The sequence below is a fragment of the Dendrobates tinctorius genome, unplaced genomic scaffold, assembly GCF_039654945.1.
Source record: "Dendrobates tinctorius isolate UK_male_01 unplaced genomic scaffold, ASM3965494v1 ptg000127l, whole genome shotgun sequence".
Classification (NCBI taxonomy): domain Eukaryota; kingdom Metazoa; phylum Chordata; class Amphibia; order Anura; family Dendrobatidae; genus Dendrobates; species Dendrobates tinctorius.
This window is the reverse complement of record NW_027361795.1, coordinates 14,856,286-14,870,082: the sequence shown is the minus strand read 5'-3', so window position 1 is coordinate 14,870,082 and position 13,797 is coordinate 14,856,286. Positions and strand designations below refer to the sequence as shown.

Here is a 13,797-nt window from a genome sequence, read left to right as displayed (position 1 = left end):
CTGAATTACCTGTACACTGACACCATACACTCCTGTGCATAATGTCACTAGTAGTAATAACAGTGTTGCTAGTATTGTGGTTTTTATTCATGATCAGTATTGTAGTATTCGTCACTATGTTGTGGTAATATGTGGTCTGGTCATGGTGTGGTGGTATTTGTCTCTGTATGTAGTATTATTCGGTCACTAAGTGGTGGTAATATGTGGTCTGGTCATGATGTGGCGGTATTTGTCCCTTGTATGTGGTATTCTTTGTTCACTATGTGGTGGGATATAATCATGGTGTGGGGGTATTTCTACTTTGTATATGGTATTATTATAACTTCTTTTCACCAAAGAAGCCCTTTAATGCAAATTACTGTAATTGTACATCACAGTTATGGTGTGTGCATAGTAGATGTGCAGGAGCCGCCTGTGTTTTACAGTCAATGCTTTACCATAACAGAGATAACAGCTAACAGATATTTGCATATAGCTATAGGGTTGGCCCCCAGGGTCAATTCCCACTGTGGGTCCCAGACACCCCAGTCCGACCCTGGCAGCAGCTCATCAACATTCCATCCGTCAGGGCAGACGTAGTAAATGCCACAGCTAACGAGTGGATGTTTTTTGGATGCAGCCTGCACGTCACAAGTCACGTCACTCTCCAGGAACAGTGGCGCTGACATGGCTGGAACAGGTCTGCTACAGGAAATGAGTATCCAGTTTTTATTTGCATTTTGCTTCTGAAATTAAGCTGGAGCTGTCCAAAAGTGGAAAACCCCTTTTAATGGCGATATGGAGGTCATGCCCTATATGAAACCTAATGAGAAACCTTGAGTTGGGTCATAAGAACTGTCCGTGTTTATCTTATTATCATCTAATATAAATTTACCTTGTAATGTCTTCACATCCTTTTCCGTCCAGATGTGTCCGGATCCCAGAATTCCAAGCGGCGGAAGTTCACCGACCGCCATATTGGGACACCCAAGTGATGGGTGTCTCAATATGGAAACTGCTGGTGGTATCAGCCTCTTGCGCGGTACCACCAGCGGACACCGTACACACCAAACACTGTATACGCTGTACACACACTGTATATGCCGTATGCACCACCTACACTCTGTATATGCCGTATGCACCACACACACTGTATACGCCGTAGGGAGCCATAATCAGCAGCCGTGGTGAGGTTTCTATTAAAACCTTGTTTTTCTTAAAGGGGATATCCAGGACTTTCTGAAAAACAAAAAGTGATCCTAAGCCCTAACAGGCATGTAGTTGCTACCTGACTGTTGGGAAAATGGCGCCGTTCTTCCCTGGCACAGACGGCTCCTGAATGGGATTCAGCCATCTGTACTGACATCCCATCGACAAAGCAGCGGCTTCTTTTCCGCTCGGTTGACCGGTTGGACTTCCGATATCATTTTGATTGACAGCTGGCTCCCCCGGTTAGGCAGCGGGAATCCGATTGTCAGTCAGAATGATGATGGAAGCCACAATCCATCATCAGAACAGACAGGAAAAGAAGCCGTCGCTCTGTAGACATGTCAGCAGAGGCAGCTGAATGCCCGGCAGGAGTGGTCTGTGACCGCTCTGCACTGGAGAACAGCGCCCGGCGTAACAGGTAGGTAAGTAGCACACTTTTTCTTTTTCACAAAGTCCCGGATACTCCAGTTTCTCATCCTAGCTATATGAGGAAATGTCAGACTGCACTGAGGCCAAGGGAGAGGTACCATTGGTGAAAACTGCAGCAGCTTGGGGGGCGAGTGGTCGTCTACCTGCAACACTGCAAACCGCTTCTGTCACAGACGTACAGGCCAAGGCTCAATTTGCCACAGCTGAAAATTTTTGTACATAAAATATTGCAACTTTTGGCATTTTCACGCCATTTCCATGATGAGCGGCGGTATTACTTACACCAGAAATCTTACTCCAGTCGATGAAGTAAGCCTTACGGCTAGACTCACTGAGGTGCAAGCCCCCCCGTCAGACACTCCCGAACCATTAACAGCAGCGTGCCTCCTAACGAACCAAGAGCGTCAGAATCCTACACGACCCCTCATCTGGACTGGAGAGAAAATCACAAGTGTGGGTGAATGGGGGCCATGGAGGTGCATAATGGCCACAAAGGGCCCATAAACCACCCTGCACAGTAAGGGTGTGTGCACACGCTGCGGATTCTGCTGCGGTGTACAGTACCATAATATCCTATGGGAAATGGAAACCGCAGTGCAGACGGTGTGGACTTTTCCGCGCGGATTTGCTGTGGTTTCTAATCCGCAGAAAGAATTGACATGTCAGTTCTTTCTGCGGATTCCGCTGCGGTTTACCATCTCCTCCATTGTAGAGGTGATAAACCACAGGCTAATCCGCAGGTAAACTGCAGGATTTTGCTAAATCCGTGCGGATCAATCCGCAGCAGAATCTGCAGCGTGTGCACACACCCTAAGGGTATGTTCATACTTAGTGAAATCTGCTGCGTTTCCGCAGCGATTTTGGCTCTGCGGAAACGCAGCAGATTGTGCTGCGTTGTACAGTACCTTTATTTTCAATGGAAAAAAATGCTGTGCACATGCTGCGGATTTTTCCGCGCGGTTTACAATCCGTAGCATCTCAATTGCTTGGTGCAGAAACGCTGCAGTTTTACACCTCAAAACCGCAGGGCAAAGATTTACCTGCGGTTTTCTCTCCAAAATCCGCACACCCAAAAAACTACGTGTGCACATAGCCTAAGGGGGATGGGCGCACACTGTTTAGTAAGCCCCTCAGACTGGGCAGCACTGCGGGCTTGAGCAGTTTGTGCTGGGGTTTATTTTCCCCAGTCATTCTCCTCAGCACCTCCAGCCCGCCATTACTGTCTGATGAAGCCAATGCGCTCAGCATGTCTCGCAGCCGCCATCCTCCCGTGAGCCGAGCCTTGTGCAGGCTGACTCCCACTCCTTGCGTCTCAGCGCCGCACACAACAGGAGAGGTCATGTGACCGAGTGTCTTCCTACGTCATCAGCCGTGTCTCCACTGTAGGCTCGGGCTCACAAATACCTCATCAGTTCTGCTGGAGACAGAAGATGGCAGCGTCGCTGCTGGGAGCCGCCTGCATTGTGCTGTCCGCCTTGTCAACCCTCGGTGAGCCGCTCTCTTCAGTACAGCTGCCGGTCGTTACTTAGTGTGGGATGCAGTGAGTGTACTTCTGGGTGGCCCTGACGTGATGTGTGTGCGGGTGACGACATTGGACATGTGCGTCATACTAGCTGTGACGTCATTGTGGGGGTCTCCGTGCCTTTGAATACCATTGTACCCAGATGTTTCTGTGTGACTAGACCCGCAGCTGTGTGTGTTCCACGGTGTGGTCTCAATAAGATATTGTCATTTAAAGGGGGTCCTCTATGCAAACCCTCCAGCGACCAGCCATAATAAAGAGCTGCCACTCTGGACATGGAACGCTGCAGCCAGTCACTAGCCTTAGCAGCGATGGCATGGCACCAGAATGACCAGTGACTGGCGGCAGTGGTCTTGGCTCCTGGAATGAGAAGGGCGGGGAACACTGGAGTATCAGCAATACACATGGCAGAATTAACCCTGTGCAGATGTAGGACATGTAAGCCACATTCTCATGAGTGTTGAGAGACCCGCCCCGCGCTTGACATCACTGTTACGTCAGTGGTATCATGTAGTGCGTTTCCCCACTTGTTCCAACGGGACGTTCAGTATCTCGAGGTCACATAAGGTCAGATTGGCACATTTTTAGAGAGACACCCCCCATGTCCACACGGTGAGTGAGAGGATGTGGTCCACGCAGTCACTGATGTGACGCCACACTCGCCCACAACCCTGAGGGTGTGTGCACACTCTGCGGAATGCTCTGCGGATTTTTCCGCGCTGATTTAGTAAAATCCGCAGGTCAGAAGACCTGTGGATTAGCCTGCGGGTTTCCCCTGCGGTTTATCATCTCTACAATGGAGCAGATGGCAAACCGCAGCGGAATCCACAGAAAGAATTGACATGTCAATTCTTTCTGCGGATTTGAAACCGCAGCAAATCCGTGCGTAAAATTCTGCAGCATCTGCACTGCGGTTTTCATTTTGCATAGAAAATAGAGGTACTGTACAACGCAGCAGAAACTGCTGCGGATCCGCAGGGCGAAATCCAGTGGCGGATTAAGTGGACTATGGGCCCGGGGCTGTTCATAACACCTGGGCCCCTGTACCCCCCTTCCCACCTGAGCGCTGCGGTCCCCGTGCGGGAATTGACAGCCGTACGGACCGCAGCACTTGGTTTGCTGCGGGTCCATACGGAAAACCCGCCATCATTCCACCACGTGTGGACATGGCCTAAAAAGACGTTGCACATAAGCTGTAGGCCTACGGCCAATACGCACAAAATCACCCAACGTGATCCTGGCCATAGGGGAGCTACTTTAATGTCCCCACTTTAATTTGAAGTCCCCTTCATCCATTGCAGTCCCCTATCACCCACTCACTTCATCCGCAGTGCCGCTTCATCATTTGCAGCCCCTTATCCCCCCTTCCATTTCATCATGTGCAGTCCCCCTTACCCCCAATTCATCATGTGCAGTGCCCCTTACCCCCAATTCATCATGTTCAGTGCCCCTTACCCCCAATTCATCATGTGCAGTCCCCCTTACCCCCAATTCATCATGTGCAGTCCCACTTATCCCTTAATTCATCATGTGCAGTCCCCCTTACCCCCAATTCATCATGTGCAGTCCCACTTATCCCTTAATTCATCATGTGCAGTCCCCCTTACCCCTTAATTCATCATGTGCAGTCCCCCTTACCCCTTAATTCATCATGTGCAGTCCCCCTTACCCCTTAATTCATCATGTGCAGTCCCCCTTACCCCTTAATTCATCATGTGCAGTCCCCCTTACCCCTTAATTCATCATGTGCAGTCCCCCTTACCCCTTAATTTATCATGTGCAGTCCCCCTTACCCCTTAATTTATCATGTGCAGTCCCCCTTACCCCTTAATTCATCATGTGCAGTCCCCCTTACCCCTTAATTCATCATGTGCAGTCCCCCTTACCCCTTAATTCATCATGTGCAGTCCCCCTTACCCCTTAATTCATCATGTGCAGTCCCCCTTACCCCTTAATTCATCATGTGCAGTCCCCCTTACCCCTTAATTCATCATGTGCAGTCCCCCTTACCCCTTAATTCATCATGTGCAGTCCCCCTTATCCCCCACTTCATCATGTTCAGTCCCACTCACCCCCCCTTCATCATGTGCAGCCCCACTCACCCGCCCTTCATCATGTGAAGCCCCCACTCACCCCCCCTTCATCATATGCAGCCCCCAGTCATCCCCCCCTTCATCCTGTACAACCCCAGTCATCCCCCTTCATCCTGTGTAACCCCAGTCACCCCCCTTCATCCTGTACAACCCCACTCAACCCTCTTCATCCTGTGTAGCCCCACTCATCCCCCCCTTCATCATATACAGCCCCCAGTCACCCCCCTTCATCATATACAGCCCCCAGTCACCCCCCTTCATCATATACAGCCCCCAGTCACCCCCCCGTCATCATATACAGGCCCCAGTCACCCCCCCCTTCATTGTGTACAGCCCCCACTCACCCCCCTCCCCCATTTAATTCATTTTATAAATAAAAAATAAATAAAAAAAGTTCCCCATACTTACCTCACAGCCGGCTCGCTTCCCAGCAGCGCCTCTGCCTTCAGCATCCTCCGGGACATGTCGGCGCGTGCACGATGACGTCATCGCGCACGCCCGACATCTGACCCGGAAGTACAGCCGGAGGGAGCCGGAGCTGAGCAGCCGTCAAGGTGACGGCCGTGCACAGCTCCCGGCCCTGGCCTCATAGAATGTGACGCGGGCGGCTGTCTGCTGCCGGCGGCGTCACAGCACAGGGCACGGCCGGCACTGTACAGGTGCTGGGGGAGCGGCCCGGGGGGCATTTGCCTCTCTGACACCCGGCCCAGCCCGCCCCTGCCCCTCGGCCCCCTAAAAAAGCTTGGGCCCGGGGCGACCGCCCAATCCGCCCCTATTAAGATCCGCCATTGGCGAAATCCGCTGCGAATCCACAGCAGCAGAGTCCGCAGCGTGTTCACACACCCTGACAGGTTGAGAGGCCACAGTGAAACAGAGTCTGGTCAGCCTGGTAGTACTGCCACCAGTTCCTTGTTAGATATAAGCCCAGTCTGTTAACAGAATTATATCGGGCCAGAAACCAGCCCTGATAGCATGGAAAGTTTAACCAAGAAATGGACATATGGATCAAGATAAAAGAGCAGTCCAAGGTTAAATGATATATTTAATAACCTTAAGGGCACATTAAACAATACACTATATACACAAAGGTTATACATATACAATAGTCAGATATGCAAATACGATAGTGGTAGGGCAAAGTATGCAGAATATAAGAGTCAGTTACCAGTCAGATAAAAGGCCTGGTTGCGGGGGAGGGGCTGCCACATGGGAGGCTGGTGGTCCCCTCTGTTGCTTGCCTACTTCCCTCACAATCAGGGCTGAAGTTAGGGGCAGGCAAACCAGGAAGCGGCCTAGGGCCCCCGCTCCCCCAGGGGCCCCCAGCTAGCGGCACATCATGCCGCCGCCTGCTATGGGGCCCCTGTGAGGCAGGGAGGCCCGCCTGTCCCCAGCGCCGACTTCCCCCTCCGCCTGCCCCCCCAGCACCGCCTGCCGCCGCCGTCGCAATGATGGAGGAGAGAGCGTCAGCTGACGCTCCCTCTCCCATCATTCCCCGCTCTGCCTGTGACACAGCGGGTGCGCGATGACGTCATCGCGCTCTCACTATGTGCCAGCCAGGCAGAGGAGCAGGAGACAGGAGCCGGAGCAGCGCAGGCACGAGGAGGAGGTGAGAATAATGTTTTGTTTTTTTTTTAATTAATATATCGTTGTGTGTGATGGACTGTGTGGGGCCATTCTCGGCGGGGAGGGGGGGGTATATACCATGTGGTGCTGGGCGCTATGTATACCATGTGGTGCTGGGCGCTATGTATACCATGTGGTGCTGGGCGCTATGTATACCATGTGGTGCTGGGCGCTATGTATACCATGTGGTGCTGGGCGCTATGTATACCATGTGGTGCTGGGCGCTATGTATACCATGTGGTGCTGGGCTATATACTATGTGGCTGTTATATACCATGGGGGGGTACATTTTACGTTATATTCTATGGGGGAGGCTGTGTTATGTAATATGGGGGGTACATTATATTCTATTCTATGGGGGGGGCTGTATTATATTATATTCTATGGGGGTGATTGTATCATACTCTATGAGGTGGCTACATTATATTATATGAGGAGGCTACATTTTATTCTATGGGTGGCTGCATTATATTCTATGGGAGCTAGATTATATTGTATGAGGGCTTGATTAGACTTTGAAGGGGGCTACATTGTATTCTATGAAGGGGCTACATTATACTATATAAGGGGCTGCATTATATTTTATGGGGGGCTGCAATATACTATGAGGGGGGCTGCATTATATTCTATAGTGGGGTTACATTATATTCTGTGGGGTAGCTCCATTATGCTCTAAGGGGTGGCTGCATTATCCTATAAGAGGGGGGCTGCATAATATTCTATGTTGGTTAAATTATATTGTATGGCGGGGCTGCATTATACTCTATGGGTGGCTGCATTGTACTGTATGTGGGCTGCATTATACTATATTGAGGACTATGGGAAATACATTATATGAAGAACCAGGGGAAGAGTCTTGAGGAGATCATTTGCATATTCCCAGTGCCTTCTGGGATAAGTGAAGAGTCTCCGCGAGCTCAACGATCACTGGGTTTTGGCCGTTGCAGCTGAAAAGAGGAAGTCGGAAAACCAGGGGAAGAGTCTTGAGGAGATCATTTGCATATTCCCAGTGCCTTCTGGGATAAGTGAAGAGTCTCCGTGAGCTCAACGATCACTGGGTTTTGGCCGTTGCAGCTGAAAAGAGGAAATCGGAAAAACCGCGCGCCTATCGGCGTGCGAAATTTGGCTCATCTTTCATCGTTTTTAAGAAATCTCAAGATGGAAGAGGCCAGGAGCCATTTGGTGAGCTGCATTTCTTGCTACATGTTCACAGATTTACCAGTGGAAAAGCCAAACTTCACATGCCACAAATGCAAGCTTGTGTCCCTGTTGGAGGAAAAGTTGCAAAATCTCGAAGAGAGGTTAGCTACGTTGAAGATCATTAAGGAAGGTGAAGAGTTCTTGGACAGAGCAGAATTATCTCTTCATGTTACAGAAAGAGAAGAAGTTCGAAGTGCACCTGAAGAAACAGAGGAATGGAGACATGTGACCCAGAGAAGCAGGAGGATCAGGAGGCAGTCAGCACCCATACTGCTCAGAAACCAGTACCAGGCTCTCACGCAGGAAAACGATGAAGAAATACATCAGGATAAGACTTTGCCAACAAACAGCAACCTTGTACGCCCTCAGAGTCCTCCTGGATGGAGAAAGAAAAATGATGTGAAGAAGAAACGGAGAGTGGTGGTCATGGGGGATTCCTTGCTGAGAGGAACAGAGGCCGCTATCTGCAGACCGGATATAACTACAAGAGAAATGTGCTGTCTTCCAGGTGCAAAAATTAAAGATGTGTCTGACAGGATATCAGGACTCTTCAGACCTACAGATGACTACCCATTCCTGCTACTACATGTGGGGACAAATGACACCGCAAGAAACGACCTGGAAATCATCTGCAGAGACTTTGAAGACTTAGGCAAGAAAGTGAAAGAACTGGGAGCGCAGGTGGTCTTCTCTTCCATCCTCCCAGTGGATGGCCATGGAACAAGGAGGTGGAATAAGATTCTGCAGGTGAACAACTGGCTACGTCGATGGTGCCGTCAGCAACGATTTGGATTTCTGGATCACGGAGTGAACTACTTATACGATGGACTACTTGCTAGAGATGGGGTGCACCTTACGAAGACTGGAAAGCATGTATTTGGAAGTCGCCTTGCTACACTTGTAAGGAGAGCTTTAAACTAGAACAACATGGGAAGGGAAGCAAAAGACCAGAAAAAGCCATACACCTGACAAATGCTATTGAGAACTCTGCTATTAGAAGTGGAAAGGAAGAACAAAGACGAAAGAATCTAATTAATAAAAATATTGGAGAAAGAGAAACCAATCACAAACTAAAATGTTTCTATACTAATGCACAAAGCATGGGCAACAAACAAGGAGAATTGGAACTACTAACACAGGAAAAGAAATATGATGTCATTGGAATCACTGAAACTTGGTGGGACAATACACATGATTGGAATACAAGACTAGAAGGATACAACTTATTTGCAAGAAACAGACTTGATAAACGAGGAGGGGGTGTCGCATTGTATGTTCGAAACGCGTATATCTGCACAGAGATTGAAGCTTCAGAGACTGGGAGTTCTGTGGAAACTGTTTGGGTAAGAATACAAGGACAGAACAATGGAAAGGACACCATTGTAGGCATTTACTACAGGCCGCCTGTGCAAGCCGAAGATATAGATGAACTCTTTATGCATCAGATGGCCAAGTTCTCCAAAAAATATGACATAGTTGTCATGGGAGATTTCAACTATCCAGACATTTGTTGGGAATCTCTCTCAGGCAAAACTAACAGGTCAAGGAAATTCTTATCCTCTCTTGCTGACAACTTTATCTTCCAAAAGGTAAGGGAGAAAACAAGGGGAACTGCTACCTTGGATCTAATCCTTATAAACAGGGAGGAAATGGTTGAGGAGGTAAAAGTGGCTGGGACCCTAGGAGGTAGCGACCATGCTATTTTAGAATTTTGGATAACTAGAGGTGGAAGACCTGTGAAGACTCAGACGTCAAGGTTAGATTTCAGAAAGGCAGATTTTAAGGGATTCAGAAAGAGAATTGGAGGGATCCAATGGCTGGATATCCTTAAAGACAAAAATGTCCAGGAAGGATGGGAAATCTTGAAAAATGAAATTCTCAAAGCACAGTTGTTAACAATTCCGAAAAGAGGGAAGAATAGGAAGCATTTAAGGAAACCAGGATGGATGAACACAGAACTTAAGCACATGCTAAAAAGGAAGAAAAAAATGTTTATAAAATGGAAAGAGGGAGGCATATCTAAAGAAGAATATAATGCTGTCTGCAGAACCTGCAGGGCACAAATCAGATTATCTAAAGCTGAAAATGAACTGAGGCTTGCAAGAGATGTCAAAAGCAATAATAAAGGATTTTGGGGATATGTCAAAAGTAAAAGAAAAGTCAAAGATGCTATAGGATTTTTACAGGATGAGAATGATGAAATGGTAAGACAGGATGTTGAGAAGGCTGAACTTTTAAATTCCTATTTTGCATCTGTTTTCTCTCAGAAAGGAAATGCAACATCAACTGTTATTCACTGTCCTATTAAGGGAATAGAAGAATCCAGGATATCTATAAACAGAAAGATAGTGAGGAAACACTTAGCTAACCTAAATGAATTCAAGTCTCCAGGTCCAGATGAATTACACCCCAGAGTACTGAAGGAGATAGCAGAAGAAATTTTTGAACCCCTCTCCATAATCTTTGAAAATTCTTGGAGAACAGGAGAAGTGCCAGAAGACTGGAGAAGAGCAAATGTTGTTCCTATCTTCAAAAAGGGGAAGAAGGTGGACCCAGGCAACTATAGGCTGGTGAGTCTGACTTCTATACCAGGAAAAATCTTTGAACAAATTATTAAACAACATGTATGTCAATACCTGGATAAGAATGAAGTGATTAAACAGAGTCAGCATGGGTTTGTAACTAATAAGTCATGTCAGACTAACTTAATTTCCTTCTATGACGGTATCACTGATTGGGTGGATCAAGGAAATGCTGTAGATATAGTATATCTTGACTTCAGCAAAGCATTTGACAAAGTCTCTCATACAATCCTTATTGAAAAAATGACTAAGTATGGAATGGACAAGGCAACTGTTAGGTGGATTCATAACTGGCTTAGTGATCGGACCCAAAGAGTGGTCGTAAATGGCTGCACATCCAGTTGGAAGAATGTCTCAAGTGGGGTACCACAGGGCTCTGTCCTGGGCCCTGTATTGTTCAACATCTTTATCAACGATTTAGATGAAGGAATTGAGGGTAAACTGATTAAATTTGCTGATGACACAAAGCTAGGAGGGATAGCTAATACTAGAGAAGAGAGAGAGAGGATTCAAAAAGATTTAAATAAACTGGAGAAGTGGGCAGCAACTAACAGAATGGTTTTTAACAGGGAGAAATGCAAAGTACTACATCTGGGCAATAAAAATGAAAAAAGCATATATAGAATGGGAGGAATAGGGCTAAGTGACAGCACATGTGAAAAAGACTTGGGTATACTAATAGATCACAGACTGAATATGAGTCAACAGTGTGATGCAGCAGCAAAAAAGGCAAATGCAATTCTAGGATGTATTAACAGAAGCATACAGTCTAGATCACGTGAAGTCATTATTTCCCTCTACTCCTCTTTGGTCAGACCTCATCTGGAATATTGTGTCCAGTTTTGGGCACCACATTTTAAAAAAGACATCAACAAACTGGAGCAAGTTCAGAAAAGAGCGACCAGAATGGTGACCGGTCTGCAAACCCTGTCTTATGAGGAAAGGTTGCAGGATTTGGGAATATTTAGTTTGCAAAAGAGAAGACTGAGAGGAGACTTAATAGCTGTCTACAAATATCTAAAGGGCTGTCACATTGTAGAAGGATCAACTTTATTCTCATTTGCACAAGGAAAGACTAGAAGCAATGGGATGAAACTGAATGGGAAGAGACACAGATTAGATATTAGAAAAAACTTTTTGACAGTTAGAGTGATTAATGAGTGGAACAGGCTGCCACGAGAAGTGGTGAGTTCTCCTTCAATGGAAGTCTTCAAACAGAGGCTGGACAGACATCTGACTGGGATGATTTAGCGAATCCTGCTTTGAGCAGGGGGTTGGACCAGATGGCCCAGGAGGTCCCTTCCAACTCTACGATTCTATGATTCTATGAACTATGGGGTGCATTATACTATGGGAAGTGAATTGTACTACATGGATGACTATGGCGGTGCATTATACTATATGGAGGACTATCAGGAGTGTATTATACTATATGGAGGACTGGGCAGTGTATTTTAATATATGGAGGGCTATGAGGAGTGTATTATACTATATGGAGGACTATGGGGCACATTATATTATATGGAGGACTGAGTGTATTATACTATATGGAGGACTATGGGGTGTAAACTGTAGATGTGCTGCGGATAACACGATACTGTATGGGGACAGATTGATCTAATAGTGATTGTTCTGTCCCCATCATTCTTTCTCAGACGGTGGAAAGAGGCCGGGAAACAAGTGTTGAATGAGTTCAATATTGTCGATCACACTCATTTAGCGGCCTGAACGCAGCGCATGTAACTACAATCAAAATGCTTCTGTGTGATGTGTAGTATGATAGCATTTGGGGCCCCCTTTTAAACTTTGCCTAGGGCCCCACTTTGCCTAAAACCGGCCCTGCTCACAATATGTCATCATGACCTACCCAGAGAAAAAGCACAAGGCCAAGCTCTGCAGGGGCATTTAATCCCTGCATTGGTCACACATTTTTCCACCCACAGTATGGTTGTTATTCCCCTCCCCTGGAGATTTAAAGCAAAATTACACCACTGCTCCCATAGATGTGGACAGAGCAGGGGGGCACATTGCATCACTGCTCCCATAGAAGTGGACAGAGCAGGGGCAAACATTTCTAATAGAGCCGTGGTGTGATGCGTGGTTTGAATAATTCTGAGACTTCAGTAGTCATTAAAAGTGATATTATTTTGTTTAATTTGGAGAAACCAAACCCCCTTAACGTTCCTAAGGATAGCGCATCAGGATCATGTGGCCAGAGAAGCACTTTAACTTAGTTTTGGAGTCTGCTATGTAATGTGATGCATAAGGGTGTGTGCACACGTGGCGGATTCTGCTGCAGAATTTTCCGTGTGGATTTTGCAAAATATCTGCGGAGTAGCCTGTGGTTTTCTCCTGCGGTTTGACATCTCTACAAAGGAGCAGGTGTGAAATCGCTGCGGATTCCGCACAAAGAAGTGACATGCTGCGGATTTGAAACCGCCGCAAATCTGCAGCATGTGCACTGCGGTTTTTGTTTTCCATTGAAAATAAAGGTACTGTACACCGCAGCAGAAACCACCACAGGGCCAAATACGCGGATCCGCAGCAGAAGCCGCAACGTGTGCACACACCCTAAAGGCGTCAGATACAAAAATGTTTATTAGAACAAATATCCAAGTGCTTATAGCAACACTCCAGCATTTTTTATTTTACCACTGGAATGATGCCACTAATCTAAGTTCCCTGTGCCTAGTCTTATACTTACCTGCTGCCGTCTTCATCTGTTCTTGGTGGCGCTCTGGTTGTTTTCTGCAGTTTGTGACCTCCTGTATCGCTCGTGTTTGCTGGGTGAGCCGGTAGTCACTACTAAATTTAAGTCTATGGGAGCCAGAACAAGGCTCTCATAGACTTGCATTAAGAGCTTGTGACCAAGACTTCTGACTTCCGATCAGTCAGAAGTTGCTGTCAAAAGATGGCGGATTGGGATCGGAGTAGCTCTGAGAGCAGCTGAAGACAGTCGCTGGTGAATATAATATTAGGTGCAGAGAACATGGATTAGTGATACTACCACTCCAGCACTGAAATACAGAAAACCGTTGGAGTGGTGTTTTAAGTCAAAAATTAGTATTTAAGAAAAATACTCACAAAGGTGTCCCATATCTTTTAACGTTTCTTACCAAACGTATACATATAAGTAATTGTGAGAATGACTGGAAGTTAC

The 13,797-nt window shown here is 47.1% G+C and overlaps 1 protein-coding gene across 2 annotated transcripts in view; it reads left to right on the top strand.

The window, feature by feature from the left end:
* The first annotated feature begins 2,930 nt into the window (after positions 1–2,930).
* SHISA4 (shisa family member 4) overlaps positions 2,931–13,797 on the top strand; it is a 47,956-nt gene continuing 37,089 nt past the window's right edge. Inside the window, exon 1 of one of the 2 annotated variants that reach the window (XM_073542542.1) lies at positions 2,931–3,105. In XM_073542542.1, coding sequence (XP_073398643.1) covers positions 3,048–3,105 — 58 coding nt within the window. In that variant the 5' untranslated portion in view covers positions 2,931–3,047. The remainder of the gene's footprint in view (positions 3,106–13,797) is intronic. The other variant, XM_073542543.1, reaches the window with a different exon arrangement.